We start from the raw sequence: 16864 nt of genomic DNA on the forward strand, positions 1-16864 counted from the left end.
CAATGCAAATATGATTTAAGTCTAATTGCCCCAGACATGGGCTACTCATGCAAATAAGGAAAAGCTGCTTAACGCGTGGGAGGCAGGTATAACGTGTTGGAAGAAATGAGCCAAGCATCAACATGCTGTGTATCATGGTATGCAACAGTGGATAACATAATACACTGCGACCCTTGCGGTCCCAATGCCTACTATTGTGATTTGTATTGCAATCAAATATGCATGTCTATGCTGTTTCATCTTCCAAAGAAATATTATGGAAGTTAATATTATTTACATACTCGTATATGATACAAATGATATTGATAATAACTAATAATTGTAATTTTGTACTGCATGTCTTTAGTTTCTTTTGGATAGTTATACTTTTTTAAACAAGTGATTGTTTTTTTGGCCTTAACAAATAATGTGTATGACGTTTGAGGTTAATTTTAGCTCAGCTGTTACCTAGAGAGTCAGAAAATTGCTTTTTTATGTTAACTACAGATAACTGTTTTATAGTTTCTGTGTTAATTTACTAGATTTTACCGATTCATCTGGCCCAAACTCTTCTTCCTTCATTTCTTGGATATTGACCTAGTTGTTGCTTATGAACATTTTACATCCCACTGTTAAAAAGAACATAACATTGGCGATGAATTAATATTAAGTCTTGGCTATGTTAAGTTGTATTTTTACAAGTAACTCGTATGAAGAAAGAACTGTTTTACAGGGAAAGCTCTATGTTCCTTTTGTGATACAGCGGACTTTACGCCGGACAAACCACGAATGAAGAAGCATGTATGAAAGCATAATCCGAGAGACATGAGGTCCTTTGACTTTAAAATTGTACAGAACCTCATCTGATTTTACTAGACCTTGTTTTTTTTTAAAACCAAAAAAGGGAGACACCTATTTTTAAGTCATGTGTAATAGCTAATACAATCTCAATAGTTAACCAGTCTTAATGATAACATAATTAAGGGTTCTATTATAACATTTGGTAAGTATATAAATGTGAATAAAGTATTTGTTTACAAGAGAACTGTGAAAGTGTTTTCCCGACATTCACAATAGAACGACAAAAGTCATATGCCTTTGAAATCGTAATTTTCTCTAAAGATGTTACATTGGCAAATACTGCATCGTTACCAGCTATTATTGTACGTGAATTGAAATGCTTGAAACCACTTCATGTCATTTTATCATTTTTACCTATAATAAATCCTCATTCTATCATTCTTCACAGTTTGATAGAAAGTGATTATTATTTTTTTAAATAAATAGAATAGAAACTACTATCTTTTTGTCAGGTACGCAGTTTTGTTTACAAATATTTCCAAATCAAATATCTTTTCACTTTGATTTTTTGCAAACATAAGGACTGGCTGTTTCTGAAATTATACTGAACGTCAGCCCTTTTTATTGGAAGTGTACGAAGTCATACATCTTAGCATGAGTTGTTTTAAAATACTTAATTACACATACATACAACTTTGCATGTGCTATTGATTGATTGTGTAAACATAAAGTTCTATTTACCAATCTCAATATTTGTTGAGTGTTGTAATCAACAAGCTCGAACCACTATGCAATCATAGTAAACATGTGAAATAGCTGCTAGTATGTCTATATACATTAATTTCATGTTCATTTCTACTAGCTTCATTTACGTGTGAAAAGATGCATGCTTTCTTGCTACTGTTTAATGTTAAAGTTTGCGTAAAATGTGCAGCAATTTCAGTGTTTAAATATTTCATGGTTAGCAACATAAATGAAGCGCGTCCTGTTGTCTTTGTGAAGAGCCGGTGTCAACGTGTTTAAGGTATAATTTGTGGCAACACATACAAACCTAACCCTAAAAGTGGCTTCGATCTGAGCTTCATTGAGCTTTCGACTGTCCATCTACTGGATTACCACATGCCTGCCAATTAGTAAGTTCCAAATGCATCATTCACGGTCACAGTCTATTGAGAACTCCAATACACCTCTGCATATTGTGGAAATGACACATTCATGTACCTGTAAATGAAAGTGTATTATATAAACTAAAAACAGTCACACTACGCAGCAAATTATATTAAAACAGTAAAATAGATTGTACTACATAAACGCCATGCAAAAGTTCATTCAAATGAAATGCCATCATTATAAGTCAATAAATTAAAATAATTGACCTTACAATATTCATATGATAATAAAACAAGAATGAGGTATTTCTGGAAAAGAAAAACATGTAAATAAGCAATATTAGGTTTTATAACAAACTAAAACAGTATTGTCAAATGTGAAACAGTTTTTATCTTGACAATTTAATGTCAAGGCCGGTTTCGTTGGCGGCCTTGTTTTGGTACTCAGCTTTCTCCTTCCTCTTCGAATTCATTAATTTCCCACACATAGTTTAAGTTGTATCCAGCTATTGTTGAAATATATGAAATCCATGTTTTAAAAACACAAACTATATCGTCTGCACCTTGAAATGATGCAGACATGTAGTGAAGATGATTATGATGATGATGACGAGGAGGAGGAGGAGGAGGAGGAGGAATTAAATTATGGGGATGATGACTACAAACAAACGACTCGTTAGGCATGATTTGAGATGCAGATAAACACATTTAATTGGGATGTGTCTCAATATTAAATTCACACGACACCGTCATAATAGTAAGTAGTTGTTGTTTGACTATAATTCTGTTAACATTTTGAATACTAAAATTGGTGGTTATTCATATGTATATACAGATATGCAATCATGCTAAAATATTGTATGTATTGTTTGAGTTTTGTTAGTTATTACGACATTTTTACTACGAATAAAAGGTTCTCGTTTGATAGTTTACAATTAAATATTTTTATTTTGAAGGTACTTATAGTAACAAAATTATCAAGTTAAAACCAAGTTATTAAAAAACCGTGCTCAATTAGTGTGTAGTTATTCACAAGTGACAATCCATTGTGATACAATAATACTGTGCCATATGTCCAGAGTTGATGTCAAGTGTAAAGATATTTCTTGAGCTTCAATGAATTCATTATTTATTGAATAAACAGTTGGGAATCAATGTGTTGATTCTTTAGTCTTTAAGTCAATTTATCAAAATGATTGATTCCACAAATTCTCATCTGAGTAATGGCTGCTTAGTTAATGTCGTGAATAATTTAAACAGCAATTGATTTGACATACAGCCGTCAAACTATAAGTATTTCAACCTATTTAGATTGAAATCTTTTTCATTAAGTACACACATTACATGCAGTGGCAATATGTTTTTGCGGACTTATTAAAAAGACACATTAGTTGATGTGATTAACAGTGCAAACCTGAATCAAACATCAGCTTAGTATTGGTCTTCTTCATTGAAAACTTAAATATATATAATATTTTCCACAAACACTGTCTGTCGATATCAATCAAACTATTTATGCAACATTAGCAAAATTAGCAGAATGTCCAGAATACACTTCACTTACGGTGTCCACGATTTAAGCAGTAACCGGTTGCCGTTTGCAGATACGCTTCTTTATATATTATTTGAAGTATATTTGCTTTAGAAAAAGCTTTGTTTTTTAGTTTATGAACGTGTTTTTGTCAAATTACCTTACAACAAATAAATCATCGCGTCCTACATTATTTTGGTATATGTCAGACCTATCTAAATGTAAGCCTGGTGCTAGACTAGATGTTCCCAAAACCAGGTACTTAACTTGGCGGATATTGAGCACAAATAGGATTTGTCGTCAATCAATGAGTTGTTTCGCTTTGACAAGCTTTGTCAAGTTGAATCGAAAGTTGCTTTTTGTGTTTGTAATATACGTGTTCTTTCGTGTCAATGCGACGTACGTGTTTTTTTGTGAGAACTGAATAGACATCGAAATCTTATTACTGACAATCGGGCGACATTACCTACAATAGGTAAGAATAATTTTACACACTTATATCGTTATGCTTAAGTAAAAACTTTAAAGACGTGCGTTAGACACACATTACACATGACATGAATTCGTCAATGTTCACTAATAGGACGGATTTAGTTTATTCTACGCCAGATATTTTGATACAATGTATAATAATATTTTAATATTGCATTTTGTAATAAGCATTTTTTTCTTAAACTTGGTGAATCGTATACAGACGTCGATAAAATAAATCAGAATATTACAATAGAAATACAAGTAATATTCACGAAATAGCAAACTGTTCGCATGCTTTCATATATTATATGCGTATTTATATTACTGCATATTACGTATAACCTAATAGCATTTTGCAAAAGCCATTTCAAATTCCATAGGAAATATGATAATAATCAAAGACGGTATTAATGACATGCGCAAAAAACATAGTACGGATTTAGAGACCCTTTGTTGAACAGTTCTGTTCTAAAATATGCATCATAAACGATTCTACTGACTGTCTCTATAAACACTGTTTAAATTTAAATTTTACAGTCTTAATCATAACCAGTAAAGTATCGGTGTTCACTCGTTTATGTAGTCTAAATGCATTATCGGGAATCAATACTGCGCTCTTCAAGGCTACATGCGTATTCCGTTAATGCTCTTTTGATTGTAACATTGACCGTTTCTGACATACTAATTGTCAAATTTCAGAATATTACCTTACAATGCGAGTTTTGAAGCCTGAAATCAAGTCTGGTAAACACATGGCAAATGAAAAATACTTTTTTTCTCTAGCCAGTACAATAGGTTATAATTAAAATTAGGCTGGAAAGTTGATTAATGTGCTGTTTTTTATTTTCTTATTTACCGAATATTTAGATCAACAAAAAGCTTGTTATCATCTTATTTGATAGTACTTCGCATTGAAAGTTTACTGTTCAAACAGCTTAAGTATATTTATTGCATTAGATACACTTGAGTGTTCTTTTTCGGTTTATGATGACATTTATTGACATTCGAAATAAAGTAAAGCCTAACTAACACTAACAAACTTTCGCTAAGTTTAAACATCATGTTCAAATGAATAAGATAACTTGTCGACTTTTTTCTGTGTTTCAACTATGCAAACTTTATCCATAAATTGTCAATTTATCGCCATTTAGAGGGTTAGCGTAAATCATCTCTCTCCAAGCATTGTCACCATAAGATTTAAACTGTAATCTTGTGAAAACCCGGTTATTTATCAAGATAAATCTCACTGTTCGAGCTAAGACGATTCTGCTGCAATATCAACAACACGACAAACGAAGCAGTCATAAAACGTCTGAAAGAAAGTTGTATTCATGCAAATGTTGATTGCTCGTTCGCATATTCATAAACACAGTAATTTACATTATTAGGAGATTTGCGTTCATTTTGAGGGGCGCCGACAGACGTAGTTAAAACTTGTTCCAACAGTAATCCAAATTACATCAACCATATGAGTCGCGTTCTGAGAAAACTGGGCTTAATGCATGTGCGTAACGTGTCGTCCCAGATTAGCCTGTGCAATCCGCACAGGCTAATCAGGGACGACACTTTCCGCATTTATGGTCTTTTTTATTTCAAGAAAGTCCCTCCTTACCAAATTCAAGTTTAGGCGGAAAGTGTCGTCCCAGATTAGCCTGTGCGGACTGTACAGGGAGGTGTACAGGGATCTGTACATGGCCAGGTCGATACTTGTTTGGATGTCACATATGGTGAACTGGAAGTTGAAACAAAACTTGCCAAAAAGCATACAGGGACTTGTAGATGAAAACAGTTATCCTCCTTTAACATTCAGCACGTTGTGCGAGTGAGTTTATGTCATCCATACCACTATATATTTTTGATGAATCGATACATATTGTCTTAAATAAGGTTTACTTATAAAGCACACTTTAAGGAGTTATTTTATGTCGGTTAAAACGTTGTATTTATTTTGTAATATTCAGCTCTTGTCTAATCTTAGTTATTTATTAAATAATATTTTTGTCGAATAACCCACGGTCAAGAGTACAGATGAGTTGGAATTAAATCTCGACGTGTATGTATACGCCTGACCTCTAGCTTTTCAGAAAACGAAACAAAAAAATAATATTTCGATTCTTAAGCTTTTTTTAAATAACATGTTCACTTATTCGCGTATCTTAGCATTGCAATTGCTTACATAATAGTTTATAGAACAATATTATCACTGTTGTATAGTCTCATTTAATATCATAAAATGCGATTATATATTAAACTTCCTTTTCCAGTTTACGTTTTAAAAACGAACCTTTAAGTTTAATGACGCCTTATAAAGATGATCCATTTAATATTTTGTAGAGCGGCCCATATAGCAAATAAAACTATAGTGGGCAAAGCTAAGGATGTTACATTTGAACCAGGATATCCGTACAAAGATATTCCACAGGGAATGTGGAACAGCTTCTTATGCAATAATACCTGGCATTTGGTTTTCACTGAACTTGCCATTGCAAGGGCAAGCGGATACAGGCGAGGTGGGGAGATTGTCATTGAAAGTGACGGAAATAGAAAATTTGAGCCACAACAGAGCAATAAAGGGCAAGACGTAGCAATATTTTCAGAATTCTGGTTCTGTATTAGTCCTAAAATAATGTCTAGACAAGCTTTTCCAGAGGACCCCACTTTTCAGTATATGCCGATGGGGCAATATTTGAGCCAATCAGATTTTGCTTCATGCGCGTTGCTGCTCCCAGAATTTTACAGATCGGACATGACGCTTCTGTCGGAAAATGCATGCGTTTTGCAATCCAAACGGGGACGATGCGTTATCAATATCGGCTGTCCCTCTGGTTCACTCAAAGGCGTCGAATTCACATATAAACTTTGTCTGATTGTTCAAAAAGGAAAAGACGACGCATGTGCAGAACATATCCAAGCATTTCCCAGAATGGTGGTCTTTGCACCTGGAATGGACGGCGTAACCTTTACTATCAGTCTTCCAGTCACTGGAGAGTACACATTCAGCACGGCTATTAAAACTAAAACAAATGACCACAATCGTAATCCAGAATGCTTCAAGTTCAAAATCATTTGCAATGAAATTGACAATACATACTGCAGAAACATTCCTCAATCGGTGACAGAGATGGGTGTTGGTTTCACGCCCGTTGCAAAGGACTTCGGTTTAAAGCATCCGTCGAATATTGCAACAACGTTGGTTGTCAAATGCGATCCCGATCAGCTCTTGGCGTCAGACATAGAAGTTGAACCGGAATCCGTGATATTCAGAGTTGCAGAAGATAGAATCAACGAAGTGGAATTCACATCCGAATTTCTCGATGACATAGACAACATTGGTAAATTTCTTTCATCAATTACGCAACACGTTTGTTTGATGTAGAAATAAAATTTGACATATATTCATAAATAAAATCTAAATCGTTCTCAATATGAAGTTCAATGATTCAAAGTTTTGACGTTGACTTTTCTTTGCATTCTCAAACCTTATGACCTTTCAGGCTTCTCTGAGGTAAATCTGGACAAGGAAAAGGGAGAGCTAGAGGTCAAAGCAGGGCTCAAGAAACCTGGAGAGAGTGTCCTTGTTGTCAAGGGCAGAGAAATAACACGCGGTCAGGATTTCCAGCCAATCCTAAACTATATTGTCAGCTCTCACGAAAAAGTTGATGGTATTATTCAATATTTTAATGAATAAGTGTTTTTGTAAATCTTGTGATATGCTTATAGTGCTGTGATAGATTGTCGAGATATCTCTTTATCAGCGATGTGTTTACTCTATGCAAGCGGAAACCCTTTGTTCCTATTTAAAATAGTGTTTGAGAAAATTATATAACGATGTTTCTGTCTATAAGTGTACAATGGTTCTCAAGACGAGTAAAAATCGATCGATATAAAGAGGCTGCTTAAATGAGTGAACAATTACGCATGCATATGTAGTTCATGTAAAATAAACATATCATCAGTTTTTTGTGTGCAAATAGTAATAGATTATTGTTTGTTTGGATCTAAATGACGGTTTAGGTTTCAACAATATTGATCAGAGCATTAATTCAATTCAGATAATTATGAAAGACGGCTGCGACATATAAAGCGAGTCAACGCTAGCAACAAAAAGAAGGACGCGAAAGAAGATTACAAAGCACAGCTGAAAGATCATGTCATTGCCATTCGCAAAGAAATCGAAAACCTAAACAAAGCTGTAATAAAAACACACGAGTTGCAACTCAAAGTCAACCTTGAAGTCAATAAGGAAGTCAAAAGTAAATGCCAAAAGGAATATTGTGTGTGTTTTTTATTTTATAGGAAAATACATTTTGCCGAAAAAAGAACGTTGATTCTTTATGCTTTTATGTCTTGAACATAAAACGAGTAATTGAGTTCAGGGACAACAGCATTTTCATTATGATAACAACGTTAAAATGAAGATATTTAGTTCGTTTGTATTGTTAATGTTTGTTTCTTAAACATATACTACTATAGGCTTGGAATCGGTAAACATAAGATATCATATTTAAAAGAAAAGTTATAAAATGTAGCAGTTTATTAAAATCGCGTCCCAAATCGCTGCGCTTCTTTTAGAAATATCATGTTATGAGGTCAGATTGAGAAATGTGTAATTACATTAAATAACTCGTAAATGTAAATCTAAATTGAACAAATAAAATAAAAACGATTTCATTGTGTTAACATTTTTCTGCATGTTTTACATTCAAAATGTTTTTCTTATGGTCAAAACCAGCTACTTCAGAGCTGTACGAAAATTATCCAGCAAACTCAGAACGTGGATTTGGGCTGACCTTCGATGACTCGGCACATTTTCAGCGTAAGCACAGTTTGCCACAATGTATTATTGGCCGTGGATATCATGACACATATATTTGTTACAAGATTCGAAATCAAGACTGATATTGATAATATCCACTCAGCATACAGAGATTAATAGCCATCAAGGTTACTCTTAGATGTTGTGGAATTTAATGATACTGCTAACTGTGCAAAGTTTCCGCATGTTCACTTAATAAGGCACAATTTGTAAAGTCCGTTTGAAACGTCTTTCTTTTGCGGAGAAAGTAATATTTTAAATGTAATTAGGTGTCCAAAGGCTTCACATATTTTCATAGTCGGTTTTCATCTTAGTTGGTTTTGATCAGTTTCAGAGTTCACATCCTTGCCAAAATCATGGCAGACCGATTACAGTGTCTCAGAGGGAAGTAAATCAGCAGAAGGTATACACTTGTTTTTTTTAAAGATAAGCATATATGAACAGCTGTCAAGGCGATGATAGCATGCACATGTAGTTTGACATATGTTGAACAGTTCTATATTGCATGCAATAGTATTGGAATGTTTTAAATGGGCCGAAATAAAAACGAGTTTCTGTTATATGTATTCTTATTTTTGTCTTTTCCAGTCTTAACATCCATGGCATTTTCATGTGAAGATTTCAGTGATACAGAAGTAAAAAAGTCGCAAGGAGGTATATACTATTAATGCTAATAGAGTATGTTTGATTGCTGAGTTGATTAATTATATGTGTGTAGCTTATATTTTACCTCACCGAAATTAAAAGTTTAGTTTCATTAATAGTTCGTTGTATATATTTTGAAAAGTAGTTATGTATCTAAGTAGAAAATAAATACATACAACTTAACATTCATTTATGAGTTGTTTGATTTTAATGATGAATCATACTATAATGATGAATTTCCTTTTCATTGTCATTAGAGCAATGTTAAGTAATAGAATGAAATATTACAATTACTGTAGACAAATTTCTTGAACTTGTAAGCACAAGAATGTCAATTAATATTTCACTGTGAATGATAAGAATCAATTGTGTCTACATTTGACGAACACTGTGTAGCATACATTAGAACTGGAGTTATTTTTATTTTAGGAACTAATCTCCATGAGCATGCCTCAACAAAGTTCAAGGCGGAGAAAAAGTACATTCACCTAAAGAACAGACACATGCGCCTGAAGAACACTTTGATTCTAGAGCAAACCAGAGTGGCCCGTTTAGAGCAAGTGAAACTGAAGGAAGAAATTGCAGTTTTGAAACTGAAGAGAGGTCATCTTGAAAAGTCTTCGTTCATCTAAACCAAGAGGCTTTCAAACAAACTTTCAAAAATATTTTTATTGAAATGTATTACATACTGCAAAAGCAGGAAAGAACTCTCTGACAGTGCATGTATGTTCAAAACATTTGGAATGATCTAGAAAATACTGATTACCAAATCGGTTAATATGACGTGCACTTACTATAAACTAACCTTTGGGTTGCTTAAAACAGCGACGCAATATCCATTGATGCTACGAAGTATGGGTATATAATATCACTTATCAAATCATTTTGTGTCACATGAAGTCAAAACAATCATAACTATGTATGTGTTGCACATTAGATAATTAAAAGTAAAACAAAAATATCAATGTTATGATACAATACACGCTTTTGTTGTTAAACGAAACGTTCATAAGACATATTAACTCTATAAAATAAATCGGTCGGTTTGTATTTTCATCTATTTTTTCTTTCACTTTTCAAATATCCATTTAAATATATCCGTTCAATATACACAAGCACATCATACATTAAATCACATAAAAATGCCACTACAATAACATGTGATGACAATTAATTGATATATGCATGTATTTTCAGTGCCAAAGGAGCAGTTTATCAAACTGTCAGTCTGACAGAGATTGGCTTTTTAATCTACATGTGTGAATGTCCTTTAAATTCATACAATTCACACAGTTTTATAATATAAACAACAACAATTAAGGCCATATGAAGATGATGCAAACTCTATAATTAAGATGGTTTAATTCGACATACGACTTCTATATTGAAAGCAATTAATACTGTCTTAATCACCTATCCTGTATATTTTAAATTTATTGGAGGTTCCCCTATTTAAGTGCACTAAATAAATATATGTTAAACATATACCGAATAGGTTTGACTAAAGAAAAAGCTTACGATTACCTTGGCGCAAACAGCTTTACCCGATTTTTTTTTACTGAGTTTTTTTTTGTTTTTAGATGAGAAGGGTTTTCCAAACTCGTAGTTAACCTTTAACCTTTAAAAGTGTATACATGTATATAATTAAAATAATTTTAAATAGAGAATAATAGGTTAGTGTTGATTATAGATCAGGTTTATCATGCGAGGCTTAGAAAACAAAAAGCACGAGCCTTGGCGAGTGCTTTTTCGTTTTCGTGCCGAGCATGATAAACCTGATCTATAATCAACACTGACCTATTATTCTATTTATCACACTTTTTATTAAGTAAACTTTTTTTATTTAAACAAAACAAGTTTTCATGAGTGTTTGACGTACTTTGATAATGACTGTAGTGTAACCAAGGTCAGTGTATTGCTCCGCGTTCCAAAAATAACCGCTGATCAAATAATCATTTTTTTAAATCAGAATATCGTTCTGTAACAAAGTGTCGAGCGTTATTAATTACAATTTTAATCATATTGAATTGCAAATCTTTAAGTTTTATGATATCAATATGACATTAAGTTGTTATATACAAGGAACTACATTTGTTTACAACGTAGCCTAACACCACACACAATTCACTTTCGATATCAAACTATCGAGTCGATCACGAGGTGCACAATATTTGCTTCTTTGTTATAATATGTGGTTATTTCGTGACGAAATAACAAAGATTACTTGGATTTAAGCTCATTATATACATTAACATTTTGAATGTTGAAAGTGAAACCAAAAAATTGTGAGGCAAAGTTGTTCGAACTAGAGAAAGACATTTGCTGGTGAAGTGACTGGGTGGGGCGAACATCAAGATCAACTTGTTCGACCGTAGACAGTGGTTGTCTAGTCTGCATTTCGGCCATAGTTTCGGTGCGTGAAGGTGAACAAGAGGAATCTGTTGGATTGTTACATTTACTGGACTGAGCAAGAATGAACACTTTTGCTGCTGTTCAACAGATATGTTGGAATAATTGGTTATGGACTGGACATTTTTGTGCCCTGTTATGGCCATGGTTTCAGTGGGTGGAATGTTTGCATTTCGAAGTTTTTGGACCAGGAATTTGCGAACTGAGTGGTTCGTTATTCTCTTGTGCTTGAGAAAGCCGGCGTCTTTTGTCATGGCCTTCAGCATCTGACCTAACTTGTTGACACCCAATTGTTGCCGCAAGAATCACCGGGATGCAGTGTCATTTGTGCGTATTGCCAGGTAGAAAAGATGCTTTGAAGAAAAATCAGATGGACGCATATCCGAGTACAGCTTGTAAATTAACACAGGATTTCTTGGTCCAGACGATTGTTTTCTACGGTCAAAGGGGAGCAACTCGAACTGACTTCTTCAAAGGGGAGCAACAACAACAGAACCTATTTGCATAGTGTTAAATTTACCTAATACTAGGTTTTAATGACAATAAATGACAAAAAACACGTTTTTTGCTACTTTCCTTTGTTTTAAGGTCATTAAGATTGACAAACATTTGAGATTGTTTTTATTATTGATGCACTTGGCAAATACAGGTGACGAGGTGCGTGGGAAAAAGTAGTCCCGGTTCGGCAGTTGATGACGTCATTTCGTGCCATTGATTATAGCCTTGCCGTTGATCATAGATGAAATTTAATAAACGGGGCTTTAATCAACCGATTTCGCTGTAAAAGTGGGATAAAAATAATATCAGTGATGCATAAATAATAAATGAAAGAATTCTGTAATTTTTTTTATTTATACAAAACTTTCATTTATTTATAAATTAAACCGGCTAGTATCTTTTCGGTGTATAACTTCTGATAATCTATTTTCAACAAATTATTTTTATTTTTGACGATATCGTACATATCTAATTCGAGCAACAATTAAGTATTTTAGCTTTTAATTAATCAACCAAATGACTGCTCAAAACTACTACAAACAAAGAACATGTTGGTATCATAAATTGTGTTTAATGACAAGACTTTCGACTACCACATGTTGTTTATGACACTTTGTTGTTAGTAAATCTGGACAATATCTGATCAAAACAGGGACCTATTCAGACGGTATAAGTCCCTGATCTAAACGCGATAATCGCTTATTGCTGAACAAAGGGGCAATTCAAACCCGGCATGCAAATGCTCCACGAGTTTACGATTGATGAAAATAATCAGAGAACAAAAATGAATTACGAAAATTTAAATGTTACAGCGTAAGTTTTCATATACAAATACCATTTCAGTCAGTTATTATATGTTGTGTGTATAGAATCGATCTTTTATTTCACCCTGATTTGTTTGTGTACATTGACTTAAATTTATTCTTAAAGTTGTTCGTGTTTAAGGCTTTTTCTTGTAGAAACAGGGTCACCTTAGATCTGTGGATGTGTGGCCGCGAAGATGTGTGGATTTGTTTTTGGTAACTACATAATACCGAGAGCGAATATCATGCTCAGTCAACCTGTCAGGAAATTATTCCCGAAAGTCTGGTTGCCGAAATTTGCCAGTTTGCTATAAATAACAGAGTTTGACATCATCTTTTTTATCGAAAAGTGCTGTCGATGTTCCATTTAGTAATTATAGTAATTTTTTATTTTTGACTATTCTAGCATACTGTTGACGTTTTGAATAATACAATTGGTGGTTATTTATATGTACGTATAATATAAGTATAAAAAATAAAAGGCAATACAATTACGAATGTAACACTGATGGTTTGATACTAAACAGTTGTTGCATTCGTAGTTTGACGGTCGTTATATATGCATCATTTCTAGGTAAACCCTCGTTTAAAAAGAACCGTATTAAACTAGTATGTAGTAATTCGCAGTAAAAGTTCAATACTCAAATTTCGCCCGTGAGTTAAATGTAGGCATTTTCACGCTTGTTTAGATAGCACGCATGCGTCGCAATATGACATAGTCGTTCTTGATATCAACCAAGACACTGCTGTGTTTGTGTTATTTGTTATGAATTTTATATTCAAATAGATGTACAGAGATATTCCAGGCTGTGGTGGTTTGAATGATCCTCTTTTGTTCTGACGATGAGGATTCGAATACGGTTGCCATGGTGCAAACTGGTTGCTAGGCGTGACGGTGCTTGCATCGTCATCATTTACATTAATACGGCTAGATTTGCTGTATTTTGTAAAGACACTTTTATTATCAGTCTTTTTTATACCAGCTCTGATAGCGATTTATTTCAGAAATATTTAGAGACATTTCATTCGAATTAACGCGCGTAATGTTTGAGTAATACTGATATGAACATATAACAGGTAGCATCTTTCAGAGTAAACCTTTTCTTCTGTACGCGGGCTTTTCTTAGTTCTGTGATTGCCTAACAATACTGATATTTAACAAAATAATCCCAATTAATAGATATCCTTACACAAATAATTGCGAAATAATTACTATTGATATGTTATTGTGTTCCCTAAATATAATACAGTACGTCATAGATTTTGACCATTTTACTTCTCGGAACCCTAATCGAACGGTCAATGCTTATATAATAGAAAACTAAATTTGTTAATTGTTTTTCTTTTAATAAGATGTTTTTACGACAGAATTGAATACAAACAAATGAGTTCGATTTTATACAAACAATCCGAAACATGTAATGTTAAATCGGTATTGTCATACTGCCTTTGTCGCAGTAATCCATTGTTTTAATGTAAGTTAATTTAAGATTTTACATGCTAACGTTTTGAAACACATTCTTATAAAACGTTTCAACAATCCATCTATTTATTTTTCATACACGATTAATATGAAATACAGATTCACAATAAATACAGTATTATTTTTCATACAAAAGCTTTATTTTGCATAAGGTATTTCTCCCGGAAGCAGACTATAGTCGTACGGGTTTATGAACATTTGGCTCATGTTATGTTTGCTTATGGTGGTAATGTCGGATTCTGAAAACAAAAACATACAAACACAGCAATATAAGAAATATTCATGGGAGCAGAACAACATTCAGCTATTTTAAATTAAATATAGCAGTGAATTTCGATTATGATATCATATTTTGCCAAGCGGTGGAATAACAGTTTAACAGTTCATTGTTTATAAAATAGACGATTGTCCATGAGTATACTGCACATAAATGTTATGCGAGTGGTTATAACAAACGAGTGGTAATAATAACATGTATGGGATATTGAAATATGTTTTGCTTACCAGTGGAAACATTGTAGGCGTAAGGTTTTGCAAACATTTGGCTCATTTTGTTTTTGCGTATGTCACGCATGCCTGGTTCTGAAATAAAAAACATTTTTATGAGAACTGTCGGTTACTTCAACAACAATAATATACTTAAGCTCTCTCGTGTGAAAACTGCTTGAATGTAGCACTAAATTATATTGGATATCACATATCCACTGTTTCTCTGTATTTGGAACAGTGACGTCATATGTGTCTTTTACAAACTGTCATTGTTTATTGGGAACGACGCTTATCGCACGTGCATTCATCCCCGTATGATAATAGTACGCATTAAAATGTTTTGCTATACTTATTATACCAGCATCGTATTTTTTGATGAACCTTCGATTTCGAATATGTCTATGTTTGCTTCTTAGACAATGTAACTGCACGTGAAATGTACGGCTATCCAACAAGGAATACTAATAATGATGTGTCTTAGAACAAAGACTGAACTTGATATAGATATATATAATATGTATATATATTACCATTCCATTTATTGTGTTTCCTGTTGATCATTATCAATTGAACTTTGGTCTTCTTGCATGTACATTTTTCATTTCTTTCGTTTCATTTTGCATTTCTTGGCACAGCAAAACACCACTAGGACAAAAACTGATCCGATGACAATAATAGCTGTTATTGCCCCGTCAGTAAGGTAAGTGGGACTAAAACACAAGATAACACTAAGAATAAAATGCGCTAACATGACTAAGACATTCAGTTGTGAGTTTTTTTATATTATATAAACAAACTCATACATTCGTTCTTAAACATTTAAGAACGTGTTCAAGACATATGCAAACCGCGTATCCAATTATAATTTCCAATTGAGTGATTATAATTTATCATAATATTGACATGCCATGTGTGTTGAATGAAAGCTAAATTGATGAAAAGAGTGCAGATTCTTTTTTCTGTTAATGCTCATATCAACGCTATCTTATCATCGTTATAAACATTAAACAAAAAAAACATGTATTTGAATGTTACAGCTACCGGTATTTAACACGTTGTATAATTGTACCGTGAATATATATCAATTCAAATGAAAGATCGCGAAGATGATAAATATAAATATGCATTCATATAGTAATCATAATGGCAAATCAATACCAAAGCAACGTGTACATTTCATACAAACAAACTTGTATGCTTACAGTGAAAAATCTACAGGAAGAAAAAATAATCACTCCCATGCTTACAATGCGTTTAATGAACACATTACGTAACCAGCAGATTATATTCAATCAGAAATAATGGCCTAATATTGCTTTCAAATGATGTGGACATTTTTGTACGCTCACCAAATCAACAAGCAGAAAAAAACACATCCTATCAACGCGTAAGTTTCCAATGGCCGACAAGTCAACCTACCAGCAAAATATCTTCAAGCAGCATATGGTGCCGTTGCGACAGCATAGTCCGTCTCCATTGTTGCAGCACGTGGTACCAGCTGCGCAGTACAACTTCTCGTCTGGTTTGCTGACGTCATTACATACGTCTGCAGCTTCTGCGTTAAAACGTCAAAACTAGAAACAACGCTGAAAAATAGTTCCTAAACGGTATTGGGATTGTAAGAATTGGGTATTGAAAATAATATGTTATATCTGAATGTAATGCTATCCGGGAAACCGCCATTTTGTTTACCCATGGCACTTTAGAGTAGTACATTCCAGAGTGTTAAATATTTATATTCCAAAGAAAAGCTGTTTAACTTAAAACGCGGTGTCCATCTTTTATGTGCGATTTAAATATTTTCAAAATTAGTATTAACCTAAATGC

General features: G+C 33.4%; 1 protein-coding gene and 1 long non-coding RNA gene across 3 annotated transcripts; one reads left to right on the forward strand and one right to left on the reverse strand.

Annotated features, from left to right (window-relative positions):
• Positions 1-3761: 3761 nt before the first annotated feature.
• LOC127847200 (uncharacterized) lies at positions 3762-10332 on the forward strand. Of its 2 annotated transcripts, none has more exons than XM_052378939.1 (8): positions 3762-3895; positions 6229-7226; positions 7389-7556; positions 7947-8147; positions 8627-8710; positions 9039-9113; positions 9299-9364; positions 9785-10332. In XM_052378939.1, the coding sequence occupies exons 2-8, from the start codon at positions 6320-6322 to the stop codon at positions 9985-9987; spliced, it is 1704 nt and encodes a 567-aa protein (XP_052234899.1). In that variant the 5' UTR covers positions 3762-3895; positions 6229-6319; the 3' UTR covers positions 9988-10332. The 2 variants fall into 2 exon arrangements, with proteins under 2 accessions (XP_052234899.1, XP_052234898.1); XM_052378938.1 differs by lacking the exon at positions 3762-3895 and adding an exon at positions 5569-5716.
• Positions 10333-14693: 4361 nt separating this feature from the next.
• Positions 14694-15658, reverse strand: LOC127847228 (uncharacterized). The gene is made up of 3 exons (XR_008033870.1): positions 15568-15658; positions 15053-15130; positions 14694-14787 (listed from the first exon to the last, which is right to left on the reverse strand). It is a non-coding gene; the product is annotated as an uncharacterized LOC127847228 (long non-coding RNA).
• Between the last annotated feature and the right edge of the window lie 1206 nt (positions 15659-16864).

Source organism: Dreissena polymorpha, chromosome 10 (assembly GCF_020536995.1).
Source record: "Dreissena polymorpha isolate Duluth1 chromosome 10, UMN_Dpol_1.0, whole genome shotgun sequence".
Classification (NCBI taxonomy): Eukaryota; Metazoa; Mollusca; class Bivalvia; order Myida; family Dreissenidae; genus Dreissena; species Dreissena polymorpha.